Source organism: Cynocephalus volans, chromosome 10 (assembly GCF_027409185.1).
Source record: "Cynocephalus volans isolate mCynVol1 chromosome 10, mCynVol1.pri, whole genome shotgun sequence".
NCBI lineage: Eukaryota > Metazoa > Chordata > Mammalia > Dermoptera > Cynocephalidae > Cynocephalus > Cynocephalus volans.
In genome coordinates this window covers 73,900,656-73,923,842 of record NC_084469.1, presented here as the reverse complement: position 1 = coordinate 73,923,842, position 23,187 = coordinate 73,900,656, and the positions used below count along the sequence as shown (strand labels likewise).

At 48.6% G+C, this 23,187-nt stretch overlaps 1 protein-coding gene across 1 annotated transcript in view; it reads right to left on the bottom strand.

The window, feature by feature from the left end:
* Positions 1-23,187, bottom strand: part of CNGB1 (cyclic nucleotide gated channel subunit beta 1) — a 64,438-nt gene that overhangs the window by 31,637 nt on the left and 9,614 nt on the right. Inside the window, exons 13-17 of the mRNA XM_063109911.1 lie at positions 18,253-18,412; positions 17,214-17,300; positions 8,013-8,100; positions 7,318-7,354; positions 1,228-1,390 (exon numbers count right to left, since the gene is read on the bottom strand). Of these exons, the coding sequence (XP_062965981.1) occupies positions 1,228-1,390; positions 7,318-7,354; positions 8,013-8,100; positions 17,214-17,300; positions 18,253-18,412 (535 nt within the window). The remainder of the gene's footprint in view (positions 1-1,227; positions 1,391-7,317; positions 7,355-8,012; positions 8,101-17,213; positions 17,301-18,252; positions 18,413-23,187) is intronic.

The window sequence follows — 23,187 nt, the reverse complement described above, 5'->3', positions numbered from 1 at the left end:
GTTACCTTCTGCCAACCCACCTAGGGTGGCAAAACTCATGGATTCACCTCTTTTACACTCTGTCCTCCTGCGTCCTGCCCACCAGTGCCCCCTCCCGAGCCTGGAGAGCTCATGCTGCTCTGGAGAACCCACAGAGAGGACCTGAGCTGGTGGCTCCTGTCCCCCAGCACCGCCCAGTGCCAGCACTGCCCAGCGCCAGCCCCGCACTGAGCACCTCGTGCGCAGCAGCTTTCTCACCACAGCTCCAGTGGACAGGCGCTCCTTCTATCCCATCTTAGTGGGAAGATGGAGGCCTAGGAAGGTTACATGGCTTGTCTCAAGGCCCACATCTGCTAAGAGGTGAGCAGGATTCATTCCAGACCACGTGGTCACTCCAGACCACAGCCTTCAGCTGCAAGAAGGGCCTTGCCTGAGTGCCCCGCCATCAGGGCCTGTGGTTGCTGTGGCTTTTCGGTTCCCATCCATTGCTCCCAAAGCTCTTTCGGTCCCTGGCCACCCTCAGCACCCCTGCCTCTCGTGTCAGCACTCAGAATCCTCCCCTCTCTGGGTTAGGCTCAGACAGAGGCTCCCGAGAGCCCGGTTCTCATAGTCACATTCAACCTAGCACGTGTTTGTTTTTCATTGTCGATCCCGGCCCCACTAGAATGTCAGCGCCAGGAGGGCAGGCCCCTGTCAGGCTTCCCCTTGATTTATGCCCAAAACTTAGAGCAGAGCCTGGCACACAAGATGTTCAATAAATGTGTGTCGATGAATGGATGACGGGGACAAGAGGAACCTCACAGGCCCAGCTCATAAACAGAAGACACGAAGTGTGGATTCTATGCCCACATGATCTTTGTCCCCTCCCTGTCCCTAAATATGCCCCCCAGCCTGGTCTATATAGTTTCCCTGCCCATATAACCACTCAGCAACAAATTTATCTCAAGAGGGGGTAGAAATGAGCTCTGTCACATTTATTACACATTATTATATTATTTATAGTTATATTACTCCACTAAACCACAGCTGAGGGTATTTGGAACAGGGCCTCCTAGGAGAGATCTTATAAAGAGCCCTAAGCCAGTAATTAGGAGAACCAGGAAGGGGTGTCATTGTTCCAATTCTTATACCAACTCGCTGTGTGACTTTGGAACAGCAGCTTTCCCTCTCTGGCCTCAGTTTCCTCATCTGCCAAATAGACAGGTGGCCCAGTGCTGAGAAAAGCCCAAGAGAAGCATAAATGGTGACCTGTGCATCCCCAAGGCTGAGCCCGGGACCATGAGGGTGTCGGATTTGGCAGGAGAAGGTGGCAGCAGCTCGGGCGAGGGTGGATTCTCCTCCATGATGAGGGGGTGGATGACAGCATCAGTGTCTTCCACCTGCACTTCTGGGTGCTCTTTCGTGGCAGGCACTAGGGGAGAGGAAGGAGAGGAGGGAGTCAGAGAGAGAGAAAAGCCAGGTGCCAGAGGCATGCTGTGTTCTTGAAGGAAGCCCCCGAGCGCATGTGTGGCAGGGCCCCTGACAGCTTCACCCCCAGCAAAGCCCACTGGAAAGCTCCATGCAGGGGTGCAAGAATGCAGCACTTGAGGTCTTCTGAGGGCCACAGCCACCCCAGCTACCAGCCCAAAAAAAGGCACAGCACCACGGAAGCCACAGGAGCTCATGTCACAGGCTGGAGCCCAGCTCTCCAAAGTGCAGCCTTGCTTTCTTAAGCCAAGAAAACCAACAAGGACCTGGGGGGTGGGGGGTAACACTCAAAGGGACATGGGGAGCCTGGAGGAGCTGGAGTACTGGGGCCTGGCCTAGCACAGCCTGGGTCAGTTGCTTCCCCTCCCGAGCCTCAGTTTCCCCATCTCAAGGTAGGGGTGACAATGCCTTCCCAGGCCTCTGAAGATTGACGAGCTTCAAATGGAGATGTTTGGAGCTTTCCTCCAATGAAGGGCATCAGACTGACTTTGTAGGATGTGCTACCCCTGTTTGCGTACCTGCTTTGACATTTCCTTGTTTTTGTACATGACAGTAGCCTCCAAAATGCATCAGCCAGCCTGACTCTGGACCTCTGAGATGCCTGGTGCCATGTCTCACATCCTCAGAATCAGGTCCTCCCTGGGGAGCCTGGGCATGGCCCTGTCTCAAGCTCCATCACCTACCTTAGGGACTGAGGGAACAGGTCTGCCCCAGGGCCAAGCTCAGAGGATGGTGAGGGGATGGCCTGACTCCCCACTGCAGCTGGGCAGGATCACCCTTCAACAACGAGGCACAGGTCTGGGCACCAGCAAAGCAGGAGCACACCCCCCAAAATGGGGCTGGGGAACATTTTGAAATAATTAGATATGTGATTTAAAACAAACAAAAAAAACTAGCTATCATGGGAAAAGCCAGCACTTTTTGGCATTTGTTCTACTAAACTCTAAGTCCTCCAAGGAAGAGAATGAATGGGAATTGAGAAGTTGCTAAAAATTTAAAGGAGAAGCTTTAGGACAAGAGATTTCCCCAGGCTCTGGGAAGGAGGACCATGAGGTAGAGGGGTCCTCACCCTACTTCCCAGCAGGCCCAGAGAGGTCAGCTGCAAGAGGGACAGGTGCAACGGGGACTTAAAGTCAGCCAGGACATGGGCATCCTCTCAGACATGCTCAGGGCCCCAGTGTGGCCCCAGACAGCAGAAAGCACCCTGGCCTCAGTCACCAGGAGGCTGCCGCGGGGAGCCTGGGCAAGGCGGATGTCCCCATCCCCACCCCCAGCCTGCTGCCTTGCCCTCTCCCAGGAGAGGAGGGAAAACCCCAGGACTGGTGCTTCATTTCTCGCCAGCTTAGCAGTGTAGGAACTCAAAAGAGAAACGTTATTGATTTAAACTAAGAATAGTATTACTAAAAATATAAAGAATGACATTGTATTATTAAATTGGTTTAGAGCACACTATTTACTGTTAAGCACTTCCTATATGCCCGCCAGGCATTTGCTTTGTTAATTCTAAGTGCTTTACTAAATTCCAAGTGCTTTATATATATTAACTCTTTTTTTTTTTTTTTTTTTTTGGTGGCTGGCCCATACAGGGATCCGAACCCTTAACTTTCGTATTATAGCACCACATTCTAACCAGTTGAGCTAACCAGCCAGCCCTGTATTAACTCATTTAACCTTCCTAGCTGCTCTATGAAGTGGCTGCTATCCTTGTCCCCATTTTGTGGCTAAGGAAACTGAAGCACAGGGAGGTTAAGAAATCTGCTGCAGAGCCAAGATTTGGACCCAGTCAGCCATAGAGGTTCAACTCTGACCTCACCCTGAGGTTGATGGCCAGCGTACATAGAGGCCTCTGTTCAAACAATATCTCAGCTCAGAGGGTGTCCAAGTAGCATCACTGAATTGGGAATAATGTTCCTACTAAATCTTCTCATAGATGTTTGACCATATGTAGCATTTAAAATCATCATGTGTCATGGGCCGAGCCCGTGGCGCACTCGGTAGAGTGCTGCGCTGGGAGCGTGGCGACGCTCCCGCCGCGGGTTCGGATCCTATATAAGAATGACCAGTGCACTCACTGGCTGAGTGCCGGTCACAAAAAAACGATTAAAAAAAAAAAAAAAAATCATCATGTGTCATGCCACAATTGGGTCAGTGCACTGTTCCAAAGTGTCACTGGGAACATTTCTCAAAGTGTAGGGCTCTCAGGGACCAGAGGGGACAAAAGATGATTTTAGATGGTACAGACAAGGCAAAGGATAACATAGAATGAGAATGTGACTTTCATTTTAATTCTTTCTAGATCCTGAATACACAGAGAGGAAGTCCCAGGTTAGTGCTGCTATGGCCTTAACACCTCTCTGACACAGCCTACTCCTCCTTTTGGATAAGAGAGCAAGCCTCGCTGTGAGCCTTCAGAGGCCACTGTATCTCATTAGGAACTTTCAACACTATTTTGTTTTCAGTGTATTTATGGCTGTTTCTATTTATGTCTTCTACTTATGGCACACAATGCTGGTTTTCCATTTGAGTAGTAAAAAACGTTTTCCTGTTTAGGTACACTTAAATTTAAAAGAGAATCAGTGAAAGGAAAATAGTAAGCAAATAAAAGTAGAGTAGGTGAAGAACACAATAATAATTAGGGAGAGATAAGTGGGGGCAGAAATTGGGGGATCCTTTGGAATAGTAGATTGAAGCCTTGCCTATCAGAGGATGGAGACTGGGGGTGTCACCCCTTGTTGCAGGGATGATCCATATGCCACCCCACCCCCACTCTGCCCACCTCAAGCCAGGAAGAAGAGAAAAGGACGACAGTGGATAGCTTCTCATGAAATGTTCAGTTCTACCTGCTTGGACTGATCTCAGGCAACCTTGCACAGTGCCAACCAAAGATAAACAAAGAAACCAGGACAGAAAGTGGGCAGGTCTGGCTTGGTTTAAGGCGGAAAGTGACAGGTTAGTTGAGAGGTGTCAGTATATTCCTGAACATTTTGTCATCAGGCAGCAGTAGCCTGAAGCCATTATGGGGGCTTTGTCACAATTAAATGGATCCAGATAGGCCCTCCTTCTACCCTGTCCCCTGAGGACGCCTCTCCTCCTTGGCTTCCTGCCTGCACCTGGGAGCTTATTTCCTGAAACGGAATTTTCTGAACAGATATCAGTAGTCTTCAGAAAGTCCAGCTCTCAGCAAACTCTCACAGTCAGTAGCTTCTATTTGCAATGGGCCCCCACATCACTCTTCTACTCTAAAAGGAGGGATCCTTTTACTGCCCCTCTGCAGTTCCCTGTCCAAGCCTTTTGGCCTGAAGATCTGAGCAAGTGACTTGTTTAAATTAGGGTGTGAGTGACTATCTGTATAAAACCGATGACCTGCAGAAAACAATGTACAACCCAAAGAAATACATTGCTAATTGTGGAATTTTAAGTGAGGGAGAAGGGAACTAAAACCCCTCAAGTCACCACCACAGAGCAGGCATTGATCAGCAGAGGAAGAGGGAGTGATTTTCCATAAGTACAACTAGTGGTCTCACACCATGACCATGGCATTCATGCAGGAATACAGCCTAAGCCATGCAGAAGCACACGCCACGGCATCAGCATGCTAGGTGGCCGAGGTCACACTACCTAGGCAACGAATGGAGCTCCTGGTCTCCTTGGCGAAGCAGGAGTTGGACAAGGTCGTTCTCCGGGAGATGAGGACAGGGATGCGGGTGATTGGGGGGCGGTAGCTGGGCACATTGGGGAGGTGCTCGGCCAGGTAGGTAGGGGCAGGCCTGGGGGGCACTTGGCCAGGTGGCTGGTCCTGGACCAGGCAATTCAGCTCCATGTCCCGACCTGGTTTAGCCATGGTGCTTTGGCCAGAGGGTCTCAGGCAGAGGCAGGACCCTGAGGACTGCAATCACGAGCACAGAGTCGGGGGAGGCAGTGTAGGTGGGGTCCTTCCCCCAGCATCAACACAGACCAGTCTGGTGCTCTTCTGTGTTTGCAGCAGCTCTGCTCAAGATCTGAAATGTCACTCTTGTCCCTGAAGTTCAACATCTAAAGCATCATCAGATCATGTTTCTGGGCTGCCCAGCAGCTCCAAGGGACAGCCCTGGAGCACCCCCAACTTCTCAGGCTCTCTCTACTTACCAACCACCAGTAGCATTTCCCATCTCAGACTCAAAAAGAGTTAGAATCAAAAACCCAGAACTCATAGACTCTCAGACTCTTAGACCCAAAGAACCTGGACACAAATGTTCTTAGCTCAGTAGAATTTTCCAGTCAAAGAAACTCTGGAGGTTAATTAATTTCACTCCCCTAGGCCCTGGTTCTCAAACTGGGCTGCACATTGGAATCACCTGGGGAGGTTTGAATATTTCTTCTGCCCAGGCACATCCCCAGAGATTCTGATATCATGGACTAGAGTTAGGCCTGGCACCAGGAATTTTTAAATCTCCCCAAATGATTCCAATGTGCAATCAAGTTTGAGAACCAGGGCTCAAGGCTACTGCCTCTCAAACACCAATGTGCAGACAAATCAACAGGAGATCTTGTTAAATGCAGATTATGATTCAGCAGATCTGGAACGAGTCCTGAGATTCTGCATTTCTGACCAGCTTCCAGGTGATGCCAAAGCTTCTGGTTCTAGGTCCGTTCTTCTGAGGAATGATGGACTAAAGGCTACGCCTCCATGTTTCTCAGAGCACCTGCTTCCAGATGCATGCAGAAGGAGGCAGAACCAGGCTGCAGAATCTGCATCTGCAACTGATTGCTCCTGGTCACATTCATCTGTGGGGGGCCCAACATCAGGCCTGGACTCAGTAGGTTTACTACAGATGTGTGTAGAAGTTAACAGAGAACCCTCTTCAAAGACCAGGTGGGGAGCAAGCTCGAGACACCCAGGGTTAGGACACCTGCGTCCAGTTCCATCTCAGTCTCTGGCTTCTGGGACACAAGCCTCACCATCCCCACTATCGACTCCTCCCTCTGTGCCAGCCAGAGTGCTGGGTGCCCTTGACACAATGTCTCCCCTACTCCACCCGACAACCTGTGGGGAGGGTACTATTATTACTCTGTTTTTCTTGATTTGAGAGCAATAGTTCACAGAGATCACAGAACGGCTCTGGGTCACACAGTGAGGATGAGGAAGAAGAGCCACCAGTGAAACACAGATCTGTGCCTCGACCTTTTGGCCAAATCTGACACACACCAAGCCTTTGTTTTCTCATTTGTGACATGGTCTGTCTGCCGCACAGTGTGGCTGAAGCACCAGTGGCTCGGTGAACATGGAGATGGGGCAGGCCCCAGGCCCTGCCGGCCAGGGCTGGGTGTCCATCTGTCCCATGCTCCACAGTCCAGCTCTTGCTCGGTGTCCCTGGACTCTTTCCCCACCATTCCTGGAGTTCTCAGGATTAGGAAGGGGGTGTGTGTTAATGCTAGCTGGGTACCGCCTGGAGATCCTAGCAGTCAAGAAAAGCTCATAAAGAGATCTGGATCTAGGACACACCGTTTGCAGGCTCTGATCCCAATTTTCACTCAAATATGTTATGTCTGAGCCAAACGCTCTCTGGGCAGTAGCCCCAAAAGCTGCATTCCCATCAAGAAGAGGTGGCAGGAGGGTTGGCTGGGGGTAGGGTTTCCCCATCCCCGTGAGAGTCTTGGTTGGGGTCTTAGCATAATTCCCCTAGGGTCTTTGAATGCATCATCCCCAGACACAAAGGAGGGGTTTTGCCTGGGGTGGGGGGTGGGAGGCCTGGCACAGGGGACAACAGAGGAGTAGATGGAGGGAGAGGAAGAGGTGTTGCCCCTGCACCAAGGCTGCCCTCAGCTAGAAAGTGTCCCAGACATTCTTGTGTAACACCACCACCACCACCACCACCACCAACCCACACTTACCTCCTGAGCTGGTGGCCACAGCTTCCTCCCACAGCTCCTGCAAAGAATGAAGTGGAAACAGAAGCTGTTTCCTAGCCTTAGTCTAACTAATCTGCCTTCAGGAGTCCTCATGGGCCCCAATTCTATTCCTTGCCCTGCCGAGCCAGTTAGCCCCTGGCAGTCACCTTCTGGGGTATCTTGCAGCCTACAACCTGTAGAGGGCAGTGTACAGGCCCCCCAGGCCCTCATGCCTAACCCTTATGGTGAGGCCCTAACACCTAACAACTAATCTGTATGATGAGGTGACTCCCCGTGCCCCGCTGTACATGTGGAGACAGAGCAACTAATGCAGCCACCACAGGACTCCCCACCCCAGTACCACACTTCACAGTGTACGAGCCCTTTCTAGATCCTCCTATAAACCCCAGGGAGACATTCATAGCCCCATTTTATACAGGCAGCCACGGAAGCCCAGGGTGGGAGGCGACTTGGCCAAGTCAGGCAACCACATGAGGACTAGAGCCCAGACCCTTCCTGATAGCATCTGACCCCAGGTAGGAGCAGGGCCTCACAGGACCTACCACCTTGCTCCACTCTGTTCTATGGGCATCTCCCAACCAAAAATACCCTGTAAACAAAGTGGACAAGACCCTAGCCCTTCTGCCGATGCCAGCCTGGGCCTCAGAGGAGCTCTGGGTGCCTGAGGCTTTTCATACCTGGGGTGAGGCCCTCTGGTGCTGGGTCTCGCCTACTGCACTCTGGTCCTCGCTGGCCTGTGACATTAAACAGCTATCCAGCAGGAAACTGTGATCCCTAGGGGCAGGAGGAAAAGAGTGTTAAACATTTCCTGCACCCTGCTGAATGCCAGGCTCTGTGCCAGGAGCTGGGGGCACAGAGATGCCCAAGGATGGGTCCTCATCCTCATGAGTCTCCCAGAGCTGTGAAGGACATGCTGGAGCTCTGCTAGGAAGGAGGGCTTCCTGGAGGAGGTGGACTGCAAGCTGGGCCTCAAGGATAATTTCACCACAAGGAGTAGGTGGAGAAGGGTATCTAGGAAGGGGGAATAGCATGGGCCAAAAAAAGCATGGAGGACATTTGGAGGAGCTGTCATCTGGGATATAGCCCAAAGGGCACCATATGGTGCTCAGAATATATGCCCACGATTTTCCCCAACAGCCCCAAAGCAACCTTGGTGATGCAGGCTGGGCAGAAAGTGCTTAAAAAGTGAGGCCCAGAGATGTGAACTGACATGGCCAAAATCACACGGCAGATTGTCCCAAACCACACAAACCTTGAACCCAGGCCTTGGTTCTTTCCACACCATGAGGTTAGAGCCACGCTGCACCCGCTGAAGGTTTCAAGTGTCCCTGGCCCAGGCAGCAGGCATACATGAGTGATAGGGTCAGGTGTGAGGCTGCAGGAGGCACAGAGGACTGTGGCAAATCAGAGAACTTGCATCCATTTGAAGGCAGCAACCCCACTACACTTGTAATGGGGGCCCAAGGTGGCTAGATCTTCCAGTTTTCAAAAGGAGCCTGAACTTCATGTTTTTAGAGTGGAATTTCCTGATATTTAGATGCTGATAATTCAAACTAATATATCTATATTAATTTGTAGATATCTAATAGAGCCTATCTCCAGGCTAAATTGGGCCCTTAAATGTCTGTGTGTAACCTCTGGGTTAAAATGATGACTTAGGACCAGGTGTTAATGTGATTCTTGTAGTTAGAATTAGTCCCTGCTTTGTAACAGCTCTACACCACCTCTCAGACCCCTGTTACCAAGGGGCTCATGAAGTTTGCTCTGGGGGGTCTGCCACCCAGAAATCCCAGATTCACAATTTCTCCACCTAGACAGCCAAGTCTCAGCCCTCACGAGGTAGGCAAAGAGGTAGGGGCAGATGAAGCACAGTAGGTTTAAAGCCAGCCACCTGAGAGCAGGAATAAGCCCACAACCGTAGTGCCACACAGTGCTAGGCACTGTGACAAGCACTTTACATGCAATGTCTCCCTGAATCCTCATGTAAATAACCCTGAGAAATCTATAAATGTGATACACCACTGTAAAAGAATGAAGGGCAAAAACCACATGATCATCTCAATACATGCAGAAAAAGCAGTTGACAAAATTCAATACCCTTTCATGATTAAAAACTCAACAAATTAGGTATAGAAGGAAAGTACCTCAACACGATAAAAGCCATATTTGACAAACCCACAGCTAACATCATACTCAAAGGTGAAAAATTTAAAGATCTTCCTCTGAGATCAGGAACAAGACAAGAATGCACCCTCTGGCCATGTCTATTCAACATAGTATTGGAGGTCCTAGCCAGAGCAACTAGGCAAGAAAAAAAATAAAAGGCACCCAAATTGGAAAGGAAGTAGTTAAATCATGCCTATTTGCAGATGACTTGATCTTATATCTAAAAAACCCTAAAGACTCCACCAAAGAACTGTTAGAACTGATAAACCAATTCAGTAAAATTGTAATACATAAAATCAACATTCAAAACCCGGTAGCATTTCTGTATACTAACAACAAAATATCTGAAAAAGAAATAAAGAAAACAATCCCATTTACAATAGGTACAAAAAAATTACTTAGGAATAAATTTAACAAAGGAGATAAAAGATCTGTACACTGAAAACTATAAAACATTGATGAATGAAACGGAAGACAAAAATAACTGGGAAGATATTCCATGTTTGTGGATGGGAAGGATTAATATTGTTAAAATGTTCATACTACCCAAAGCGATCTACAGATTCAGTGCATCCCCTATCAAAATTCCAATGGCAACTTTTACAGAAATAGAAAAACAATTCTAAAATTTATATGGAAACAGAAAAGACCCCAAATAGTCAAAGTAATCTTGAGAAAAACAAAACAAAACAAAGGTGGAGAGCTGGAAGCATCACACTAGCTGACTTCAAAATATTCTACAAAGCTATAGTAATCAAAATGGCATGATAACTGGCATAAAAACAGACAGATCAACCAATAAAACAGAATACACAGAACAGAAATAAACCTATGCATTCATGGTTTAGTGATCTTCAACAAATTTTCCAAGAGAACACAATGCAGAAAGAACAGTCTCTCCAATAAACAGTTTTGGGACAACTGGCTATCCACATGCAGAAGAATGAAATTGGACCCTCATCTCACATCATATACAGTCGTCCCTCAGTATTCATGGGGGATTGGTTCCAGGACCCCAGTGAATACCAAAGTCCATGGATCCTCAAGTTTCTTGTATAAAATGACGTAGAATCTGCATATAATCTACACACATCCTCCTGTATACTTTTTACGTGTAATACCTAACACAATGCCTACACATCACTTCATTTGCATAGATTCAACATAGCACTCAATGTGTGACAAATTCATGTTTTGCTTTTTGAAACTATGTAATTTTTTTTCTGAATATTTTCGACCTGTGGTTGGTTGGATACATGGATGTGGGACCCATGGATATAGAGCACAGACTTTACAAAAATCAACTCAAATTGGGTTAAAGACTTATATGTAAGATTTGAAAATATAAAAATGTTAGGAGAAAATGTAGAGGGAAAGCTCCATGACACTGGTCTGGACAATTTTCTTTTGGATATGAACACCAAAGCACAAGCAACAAAAGCAGAAATAGAGGGCTGGCCTGTGGCTCACTCAGGAGAGTGTGGTGCTGATAACACCAAGGACCCGGGTTCGGATCCCATATAGGGATGGCCGGTTAGCTCACTGGGAAAGCGTGGTGCTGACAACACCAAGTCAAGGGTTAAGATCCCCTTACCGGTCATCTTTAAAGATCCCCTTACTGGTCATCTTTAAAAAAATAAAAATAAAAAAGCAGAAATATACAAATGGGATTTAATCAAACTAAAATTTTTTGAAAAGCTTCTGCATAGTCAAGGAAATAATCAACAGAGTAAAGTGACAACTTATGGAATTAACCAAAAATATTTGCAAACCATGCAGCTGATAAGGGGTTAATATCTACAAAGGAAATCAAACAACTCAGTGGTAAGAAAACAAATAATCTGATTTTTAAAATGGGCAAGGGATCTGAATAGACATTTCTCAAAACAAGACATACTAATGACCAACAGGTATGTGAAAAAATGTTCAACATCACTAATCATGAGAGAAATGCAAATTAAAATCACTTCATACCTGTTAGAATGGCATTATCAAAAAGACATAAGATAACAAGCGATGGAGAGAATGTGGAGAAAAGGGAGCCCTTGTACACTGTCGGTGTGTGTAAATTAGTACTGCCATTATGGATGACAGTATAGTTTCCTCAAAAATTTAAAAATAGAATGATCATGTGATCCAGCAATATCTCTATTGGGCATATATCCATAGGAAATGAAATCAGTATGTTGAAGAGATATCTGCACTCCCATGTTTACTGCAACGTTATTCATAACAGCCAAGACATGGAATCAACCTAAGTGTCCATCAGTGGATGAATGGATAAAGAAAATGCGGTATATATATACACAACAGAATACTACTAAGCCTTAAAAAAGAAGGAAATCTTTTCATTTGTGACAACATGGATGAACCTGCAGGACATTATGTTAAGTGAAAACACACACACACACACACACACACACACACAGAATGACAAATACCACATGATCTCACTTATATGAGGAGTATAAAAAAGCTGAACTTGGGGCCGACCCAGTGGCTCACTCGGGAGAGTGCGGCGCTGGGAGCGCAGTGGCGCTGGGAGCACCAAGGCTGCGGGTTTGGATCCTATATAGGGATGGCCGGTGCACTCGCTGGCAGAGCGCGGTGTGGACGACACCAAGCCAAGGGTTGCGATCCCCTTACTGGTCACAAAAAAAAAAAAAAAAAGCTGAACTCATAAAATTAGAGAGTAGAATGGTGGTTGCCAGGGGCTGGGAAGGGCTGGGGGTTGGGGAAAGGTTGGTTAAAGAACACAAAGTTTCAGTTAGACAAGAAGAATAAGTGCAAGAGATCTAGTGTACAACATGGTGACTATAGTTAACAACCACTTTTTGTATTCTTGAAAATTATTCAGAGAGTAGATTTTAAGTATTCTCACCACAAAAAATTATAAGTATGTGAGGTCATGCATATGTTTATTAGCTAGATCTAGCTATTTCACTGTGTATACATATTTCAAAACATGTTATACACAATAAATATATACAATTTTATTGTCAATTAAAAAATAAATCAACTTAAAAAAATGAGCCTGAAAAAAACAAAAAACAAATAACCCTGAAAGACCAGAGCTGTGGCTGATTCCACTCCTGCTGAGAAAACAAAGGCTCAGAGAGGTCCGATGGCTGGCCCACAGTCACACAGCCTGTACAAAGCAAACCTGGATAAGACATCAGTATCACTGGCTCCAAGGCCAGCACTAACACTCCATTCTGCTGTCCACCCAAGCATCTACACAGCCACCACCTGACATGAAGGAGTAGAACAAGTGTCTAGATGATCCAAGCACACGATTCACTTTATTTCTCTTCATTGTATAGATATTTCCATCATGAGGGTCCAGAATTATCAGGGTAATACTTCCCACCCTGCCCACCCAGGAAGAAACAGATTTTCTTATGGAGATTCAAGTTACAGAGGCAGGGCTACGTTATGACTTTCAAGGGTCCTGGGCACTTAGTCTTCATGGGCCCTTTCCTCCATAAAAAAAGTATGTTAAAAATTATTTTTGTGACTGTATCTGGAAAAAGATTAATGTTAATATTATATTTTACAACATTATGAGGCTGGCTGGTTAGCTCAGTTGGTTAGAGTGCAGTGTTATAACACCAAGGTCAAAGGTTTGGATCACCATACTGGCCAGCCGCCAAAAAGATTTTAAAAAAGTAAAACAAAATGAATAATAAATTTGTCGATTTTAGGGCTGGCCGTTAGCTCACTTGGTTAGAGTATGGTGCTGATAACACCTACAGCACCAAGGTCAAGAGTTCAGAAACCTGTACTGCCCGGCCGTCAAAAAAAAAAAAAGACCTTTTATCTAAAAGTTCATTTTTGGGGTGTGACTTTGGAGAAAATTAAAACATTCTCATGGGCCCCTAAAAGTATTCCAGGCACTGTGCCTGTGCCTCATGCACCAGAAGTCAGCCTTGCATGGATGGGTAGAAGATGGGCCTTTCCACTGCGAGGGGCTGGCTGGATTCTCCTTTCCCCAAACTGACACAGCTCTCTGCACAGAGGCTCAGGAAACAAACTACCCACAGTCCCAGCCAGAGCCTTCCTGGGGTCCTGCTTATTCTGGCATCAGGCAAGTCACCTGGAAGCCCTCGGGCTGCCTCTAGTTGCTCATCTGTCAAATGCGTAAGACTTGCCCAATGCATCCAGCCTGACTGATGTGAGTGAGGTGAGAAGGGTCAGTGGACTCTCATGAAAAAGTCAAAAAACACTGTCAGGTCCTGTTCTAGTGATTCCTCTCAGTTCTTCAACTCTAAACACTGGTAAGCAGCTTTCCTCGCCTGTGGTACCAAGTGTTGACTTTGGAGCCAGCCTGACTTGAGGTGGAATCCCAGTTCTGCCCTTCCTGGCAGGGCACCCCCAGACAAGCAGGGCACCGTCTCTGAACCTCAGTTCTCTCATCTATGAAATGGGTTTAACAATAGAATCTGCCACTCAGGCTGCCTTAGCAGTGTCTGGCATGGAAAAAAGTACTAATCACACAGCAGCTGTTTTATTACTGTTCTTGTCATTATTATTATTAATCCCAGAGGTGGCAGTGATCTGTAGTGTTATGAAATCACCTACATGGATTAGGGATAGTTTTACACAAACATCCCCAGCTATCAAGACAGCTAACGAGCCCACTGGTGGCCCTGTTGACATCACCAGGGGCTGTTTTGGGCCCCATGTATCAAAGTCATATCACCCCTGCTCTAATGTGCCCAGTGCCTGCCAAGGACCCCCTTGCCCAGCTCGGAAGCTGCAGTCCATCAACTTCTAGAAAGTTCCCAAATCCCAGGGATTTCTGAGCAGAGAAACACATAGGAACCAGCTGAGGTGGGCTTCCTGGAGGCCCCGCAGCTTTCCAACTTAAAGGCCAGGGGAGTAGCAGTGGCAGCCTGCTTGCAGGGGTTACCAGTCCACTCCTCCTCCCCCAAGCCACCCAGCAGGCTGTACCCCTCCTAGTTAAGGTCCTCATTATTGCCTGCAGCAGACTCTTCACCTGAAATCCCAACCCTGAAAGAAGGAAGAAGGGAGCCTTAGGGAGAAGCAGCCACCTACTTGGGTCTCTCTGTCTTTGCTGGCAAGGGTACCCATGGTGCAGGAGTTCAACTGGAGGCTGTGACACTCATTCCCAAGCCTGGGGTCAATGCATTCAAGTGGAGAATTTGGAGAGCCCTGGCTCAGCTGTGAGACCAGCTCCCAAGCCAGTGTGGCTCAGGTAGCAGAGAAGCCACCAGTCCTGTTTCTAATCAGATTAAGGGGATGTGCAGGGAAGTCTGCAGAAACACCTCCAGGGAGGCCACTGTGGGGACCAAAAGGCCATAGTTGCTAGGAAAAGCTGAGCGTTGCCTGCAGAGACAGGGTTGCTAGGCAACCATCTGCCCATTACCAGGGCCCTCACGTCATCAATAACCTGTGTCTCTGCAGAGCTGGCCAAGAGCATCCTTCCCCAGCCAGTGACAGCCCAGCTGTACTTCTCCCAGGCCTCATACTCTCTGGCCCTGGCCCTAGGATCATTCACTCTGTAACCACAGTGTCCTCATCCCTCCTTGAGCCTGGGGCCCAAATGTTCCCTGAGTTTAAAACTCTGGGTGAACATTTGTGTGAATGTGTGCCTGCAGCATCTGTGGGTAACTCTGGACACATTTGCTTGTGTGCATGAGCATTTATGCAAGGATAGTATGGATATGTGCAAGTGTGTATAAGCGGACCTGTGTGAACACATTTGTGTGAACAAGTGCGTGAGTGTGCTGCATGTGCTTGTGCATATATGCAGGATGTGTATGGGTTTAAGTGTCTGCATAACCCTGTGTATGTGTGTGCTGGTGTATATATGTATAGTGCAGATATGTGTGTGTGTACCTGTGCATGCTGTGTTCTGAGAACATATATACAGTCATCGCATGTGCTATTTGTGAGCACAGTTGAGCACTGGCCTTCGAGGGCTGTTTCACCTGAAGAGCATTGGCAAATAAAGGGTTTTCCTATGTGTTAGGTACACAGGTGTACGGGAGGAGTGACTCAGAGTGATGTATTCCACAAAGAGGTGAGCAGAAAGCAGAGGGCAGACAAAGCTGCACCACTGAAGCCAGGCAAATCAGATCTGCACCTTGCTGCGGTTGGAGGGAGGCCCAGAGGGCATAATTAGAACTTACCCTCACTTGATCCATCATAACAGCCTCCTCACTGCTCTTCATGCCTCAATCCCCCCCCAACACAGCTGCCAGATTATGTCACTCTCCTGCTCACAAACCTTCAATGTCTCCCTATTTCTCTTGGAGAATCAAGTTCAAGGCCTTTACAACCTGCTTTTGAGGCAGCCCCTCCGCCTTGGACCACTTTCTGCCTTGGCCTCTGGGCCCCAGGCTTTTCTCATCTCCCTCCCCCCTCACTGGCTCTTCCTCCTCAGTCTTCTGGTTCCCCCTCATCTCCCTGACCTCTCCTCTATCTACACTCACTCACTGGGTGCTGTGGACTGAATGTCTCCCAAAACTCACTGAAGCTTAAATTGTGTCCCCCATACTTCCAGGTATTAGAAACTTTGCCCTCACTGTAACAGTGTTAAGAGGTTGGGAAATCCTATTACGGTAATTGAAAGGTGGGGCCTTGAAGAGGTGATTAGATTGTGAGGACAATGCCCACATAAATGGATTAATAAGTTGGTGATTTAGTGGTGGTTGTGGGCATGGTTCTGAGGGCTTTGAAAGGAGAGCACGTGAGGAGCTCTCTCTTTCTCTGCTCCCCTATTCTTGCCATGTGACACCCCACATTGCTGTAGATTCACCTCACAGATGTCTTCCCTGGACAGTGGATTTCCCAGACTCCAAAAGTGTAAGCAATAAATTTCATTTTCTTTGCAAATTACCCAGTTCTAGGTATTTTTGTTATAAGCAAAAGAAACTGACTAATACACTGGGCCTCTCCTCCTGCCCCCAGCTTTCAATGCTACCTCGTGACCAGACTCCCAACTTCATGTCTCCAGTACAAACTCCTGCTCCTAACTCCAGACTCAGGAGGCCAACTGTCTGCTCTTCGTCCCTACTGTATCCACCTGTCCATCTATCCTTCCATTCATCCCACATTGCTAAAAGCCTTCTCCCTATTAGTGGTTTCTGATCTCCACTTTTTAATCTTTATTTTAACTGAACTCTTCAGTGTGTTTTAATGTTGAAATCTCTATGGATGTGGGTGGAGAATCAACCATTAGTAGGCAATAGGGGAGAATCCAGGATAGCTTTAGAAGGCATCAAAGGTAGCCATGGGATCATTGGCAGGGTGGCAGTGGAGGGGGAGACAGCCCTGGCTTTGTTAATAGCAGGGGAGAACTGTGAACCCACTGCATATGTCCATTCATTCATTTATCCATGCATTCAACCAACATTTATCTGGTGCCTTCTGTATACCTGGCACTGTTCTAGGCTCTGGGGACATCGCAGTGAAAACAACCAAGTCCCAGCCCTCGTGGAGGTTGCATTCTAGGGGGAGAGGGGTGTTGAGTGGTGGGTAATATGATTCCCTGGTCTTTATGAGCACAGTGGGGATTCCCACCTTCTCTCAGCCTCTCTGGCCAGTGCCCAGCAACACACAGCACAGAACAAAGGAAAGGAGCTGCCATGAGCAGCAGAGAGTGACCCAGCCCAGGAGCTTTGCAGTCCCTCACTGTAAACCCGCCTCCCTGGGACAGCCCTTAGCCAGGTAGAAAAGTGACTTACTCAGCCTCCTGTTCCTCCTCCTCCTCTTCCTCCTCCTCTCCATCCTCCTCCTCATCTTCTTTCTCCTCTTGAATCTGGGGCAGCTTCCTGAATTGGGGTCAGAGGCAGTAGGTGAGCCCACCTGCAGCTGCCCCCAAGTCTACCTCTTGCCCCCATTTTCTGCATGATGTCCCATGACTCCTGATACTAGACCTGGACTTCCCAACCAAGGCCCAACCTGTGGAGACCCACCTGAGCAACTCCAGGCTCTCTCTAGCCACAAGACCTCTTCATTGCATAAGGGGCATCTCCCGGCCTCCACTGTCCTCGTGGTGACCCTAGGTCAGCCCCTGATCCTCTCTGGGCCTCAGTTTTCCTATCTCATCAATGTAGGTTATGAGCTTGAGGAACTGCTTGGTGATAGCCAGCTTGAGTGGCTATCACCAAGCATCACTAGTGGGAACAAAGATTGTGACATCCCTATGGAGGATAATTTGGCAATCACAACAACATTCCCGTGCCTGATGACCCAGCAATCCCCCCTCTGGAAATCTATCCTGAAGATGTATTCACATGTGTGCAAAGACATGCACACAAGTGTTTGCTGCAGAATTGTTCATAATAACAAGATTTTGGAATCAACCTAAATGTTCATCAGTAACAGACAGGTTAAATAAATCATGATACATCCATATAATGGAATGCTATGCAGCTGTAAAAGGAAAGAAGACGGTCTCTATGCACTGAATGTGGAAAGACTCAGGGTATACTGCTGAACAAATACAGCAAGTTTCAATAGGGACATGTGATGTGCTATCTACTGTGCAAAAAAAAAGGGAAAAGGATGCATGTTCTTATATGCCCAGACTGTTTCTGTAATGGCACATAAAAGCCTAACAGCCATTGCATCCATCGGGAGAGGGATGGGTATCGGGAAGGAAAGGGAGGCCTGGCTTGGTCCCTACTCTGGGCCCTTTAATACGTTTGGGATTCTGTACTATGTGCCTGTTACCTTCTCAAACAATAACTAATTTTTTCAGGGCCTTCTCTGGCTCCCCACCTGAGTATCTCCTCCACAGATTCGTTCTCTTCTTCATAAGCTGGAGCCACCTCTGTACCCTGTGGGCTGGTGCTGCCATCCTGGTGGGCGTCCTCCCAGTCAGGGTCAACCTCCTCTAGGATGAGGTCGGGCTCCACTTGCCCTCCAGGGAGGATGCTGACTGCAGGGGACACAGGAGGAGCCATTTGTGGGATGTGAGGGAGAATGTGCTTAGGCTCCTCAGTGCCAGAGACCCCACTGGGAGCCTTGGCCATTAGCAGCAGTGTGTCGGCTCTCAGCCAACCAGTGAGGAAATAGTACCTTGTCAGCAGGAAAATTAACAGCCCGATCAGTGCTCAAGTGATGGGTTGAAGCCCACAATCATTCACCCCATCTCCTTCCCTTCTTTCCCCCCTTGTTCCTCTCGAGACAGAGCTTTGATTACAGTTGATCAAGATTGCTTCTCACTGGGGCCTCCTTAGAGGTTTGTGCAGAAGCAGAAACAATGTTCTAATCATAGCATTGCAGGTATGGCCAAAAATGAAGGCTTGGGGTCTGCCTTGCCACATTCAGGAGCAGGGTGGCTTGGATTATTCTGAGTGATGTCGAGAGAGCCTGCCCACTGACTGTTCTCAAGATGCCACCCCCTGGTGACAGCATGCCCATGGCTCAGCACTTGCTTCTGGGAGTCCTTCCCTCCCTCGTGGGCCTAAAGTCTCCACCCTCTAAGAGAATTCGACTTTCTCATGGCAGTGGTCCTACCTTCAGATAGGAGTGTGTAATTTTCAACATTTTGCCATATACCCTCATCCCTGACAATGAAAACACTGCAGGGCTGTGAGCTTGGGAGAAATGGGTGCAGAGGAGTCTCTTCAGGAACCTAAGCCTATCCCCAGGCAGGTGTCAGGGAGGAAGGGAGAGATTGCATGGATCCCAGGTGTTCCCTAAAAGCACCAGGAATCTTGGTGGTCCTCGAGCCAAGCATAAATTAGTAACAGTGACTTTAAATGAAAGCTGGCCTCAAGACTTATCCTGTGACTTTGGAAGTTATTGTTCATGGTGTAGCCTAATAATAATAGTAACACTATTTGCTGAGCACTTACTACGTGCCAAGCCCTGTGCTAAATGATTTACACTTCAACATTTTGAGGTAGGAGTAATTAATATTGATATCCTCATTTTATTTCCCCTCTTTTATATTTTATTCCCCATTTTACAGATGACCAAACAGACACAGATTAACACATCCTTTTATGGGATGCTTCCCATATGCCAGGCACAGGGCTCCCAGCAATTAGGTACAGATACTATACCTGTCTCACAGAGGAGGTGCCTGCCTGCCCTCCAGGGAAGGCCCCCACATGCATCCTGAACTAGCCTTTTGCATGGTTAGTCCTGCTCCTCTGGACCTATGAATATCCCTGGGACTTGACCAGGGAGGATCCTACAAGTGCAGCCCCAAACCCAGAAGCAGGACATGTTGTATGTGTAGTTTTACGTTACCATCCAGCAATGGTGAAGCATCTTCACTCTGAGCAGCCCTTTGGGGTGCAAGTTCCTGCCTGGACATAGCAGGAGACATTCAAGGGACAGAACATCCCCTTGTCTGAGAGCTCATTAGCTTTCACAGCAACCCCAAAGAGTGAGAACAGTAGTCTCCCCATTTTATAGGTCAAAGAGCTGGCTCAGAGAGGCTGCATGACCTGTCCAAGACCACACAGGAAGGTGGAGGCAGAATGACCCTGACTCACTATCTTGTGAGATAAACATGCCCCATGAGTGTTCACTGGCACTGGTGGCCACTTCATAGTGGGTGCTGGCTGTCCTTAAGCGTTGGTTCTGACCTTGCTTACATGCTTGCTTTCCTTTTCATTAACTTTTTCTTTTTAGGTACTGTGTACTGAGCAAGCATTTTACCTCTCTGTATAGTCTTCTCATCTCTGCAGCAGGCCTGGGAGGCATGCCCTATACTGTCCCTATTTTATGGCCACATTCTACAGCTCTAAGAAGAGGATGGTTTCGCCAGCCAGGACGGGTGGGGGTGGGGTACTCTGCCTCACAGCCCCCACAGCAGGGCCTGGAGGAGGAGCCTCTGTCCTGCTCCAGGAGCTCCACGCCCCTCTCTGCAGGTGTCTGATTCCTAGCTCTCCTGGCCTTTCTAGGGCACCACCCAGGGTTCCAAGTGCTATGGGTGCTCCACCTTGAACTTAAACTTCACCCCTGGAATCCATCATCGGGCTCCACCTCCGAGTAAGTGATCTCTCTGTCCTCAGGGCTATTGAAGAGCCTGGACCCCAGTCAGGGAAGGTCAGCAGCCTCAGCTGGAGAAGGAGCCCCTGATTCCAGGATAAGTGGACAGGGAGCCCGGGTACATGCATGCTAGGCCAGGCCCCCTCCCAACACAAACCAGATCCCAGGTCACTGGCAAAGCTAGAGCCCTGAATCCAACCCTCTGTCCTCTCTGGCAGGCCTGGGTCATGATACCCCCTCTCTCTGCCTGGCCCTGGGCCAGGCCCACATCTCCTCCCATCTAACTCCAAACACTGGCATTTCTCAAAGTATGATCCCAGCCTGTCTCATGAAGGCAGATTCTTAGGCTCCCCAAACTCTTTAATCAGAAGGTCTGGGGTGGGACAACCTTCATAGTTACCCCCAGGTGCTTCAGAGGTGGCCCTGCTTTGATTGCTTCCAATGCTTGCTCAGCCCCAGAGTAAGCTTTATGGAGTCACTCCCCTGCTCAACCACCTTCAATGACTCCCCATTGCCCACAGCCTAGTCCCCTAAAGGCAGGCCCCAACTTTTCTAGTTTTATCTTCTGCATCAGACTTGGGGCTCCAGATTAGCTGACGTACCCACCCTCTCCCACGTGCCCCTCCCTCTCTTACTCTAGGCGTTTGCTCAGTCTATTCCCTCTACCAGGACTGTGCTCCCCTTGCTCCCCGTTTGAGACCTCAGGGGTCTCAAACTCAAAGGCCTACCCAGCCAGGCAGATGGCATATATGAGTGAAGGGGCAGGTGCCACTTGCCCTCAGATGGCAGCTGCTGCTGAGACTGTCCTCACAAGCACAGTGTGGTCCAATTACAGCCAGATCTTCCCGGTTTTCAAGAGAAGCCAGACTTTTTATATGTAAAGTTACCTGATTTTAAAATGTTGACAACTAACTCAAATTTTTAAAATCACTCCTTGGCCCAAAGAAAGACATCTGTGGGCCAGCTGGGACCCAGGGCACAGCTCAGGACCGCAGGCTAGTTCCACCCTTCCTGTAATCCCAGAACCACAGGTATTGCCTAGGTAGTCTACCACTTTTAAAACCTGGACATTTATTTTAGTCTTATGCTAAGCAATAATATCATGCAATCACAGGTTTGATGTGTTAATTTGTGCTTTTTTAATGTCAATCAAAATGTCTGTTGCTGTCCACTGGTGGTCCCTGGACCTTTTGAAGGAGAGAATGTGGCCAGGCCTAAGGAGAACCTCCTCTGGAAACGTTACATCCCATAGGGCGCTGACTGTGCCGGGCGCCATGCTGAGGGCTGTGCAGGTGTCCTCTCAAAGAGACGCTCAATACCGAGTCCTCCACAGGGCTTTACCACAGCCTCCGGTGGGAAGTCCCCCTGCTGTCTAGCCTAAATCTCACAGGTGGGCTTTCCCCATGTTTTGGTCTGAGTCCTGCCCCTTGCCAGGAGCCCTGAGAGGAGGCTCTGGGACTGGTGCTGGTGACTGTGGCTCCCCTGGGAGTGTGGGAGGGGCAGGGGTTCATTGTTCCAGTAGGCTGGGGGGTCGACGGCCACCTCCTTCCCTCCCACACCCCGAAGGTCTTCTGTTCAGGGCATCCTTCTTTCCTTCCTTCCATCCATCCATCCGTTTGTCCATCTGTGCTCTCCCAGGTTCCCTTCTCCCTTGTTTCAGAGGCCTCCAGCTGCCACCACCCCTGAAACAAAGGAGAGGGCAGAGGGTGGGCGGCTGTGTGGACAGGCGGAGGGAATGGATAGATGAAATGATGGGGAGGCCAGGGGATGGAGCAGGGAGAAGGGAGGGACAGACACTCCACCCCAGCCTTCAGCATCACCCCATGTAATTGGTTGAATAGTGTCCCCCAGAAAGATGTGTCCAAGTCCTAACCCCATTAACTGTGAATGTGACCTTATATGGAAATAGGGTCTTTGCAGATGTGATTAAGTTAAGGATCTCAAGTTGAGATCATCCTGGATTTAGGGTGGGCCCAAATCCAATGACTGGCGTCCTTACTGAGGAAGGAGAGGGAGATTTGACACACAGAGGAGAGGCTGTGTGAAGAGAAGCAGAGATTGCAGAGCAGCTAGAAATGAAGGAGCACCAGGGACTGCCAGCAGTCACCAGAAGCCAGAGAGAGGCACTGGGCAGCTTCTCCCTCAGAGCCTCAGAAGGAACTAACCCTGCCAATGCTTTGACTCTGGACATCTGGCTCCTAAATTGTGAGGGAATAAATTTCTGCTGTTTTAAGCCATCAGTTTGTGGTCATTTGTTAATGGCAGCCCTAGGAGACAAATCCACCCAGGCTCCTGGCCCCTGTTCTGAGTCTGCTCCTGGCTCAGGGAGGACAGGTGACCTACACGTGCCTACCGGTGACCCCACGCTCCAGGAGCCCTGACTTCAGCTAGCTGAGAATCCCACCTCCTACCAGAGGAGCACAGAGGAAGATTAGAAGGGCCTTGTGCCCTCCATCTTCAGAGCAATCAGCAGCCTCTGGAGGGTCTCTGCTCCAGGAAATATTTTTGGTTCCTTTAACCTTTGCCTGCCTGAGCAACAGCTGCCAGGCCAGGTAGACACTAGTCGCTGCTCCACAAGATTTGCCCTGTGACCTTCGGCAGGTGCCTTCAGTTTTCTGAGCTCTGCTCTCCTGCCTGCCACAACAGCCATAGGGGTCCCTGCTCTGCACACTCCACGAAGACCAGGAGCTCCATGAGATTAAGTGT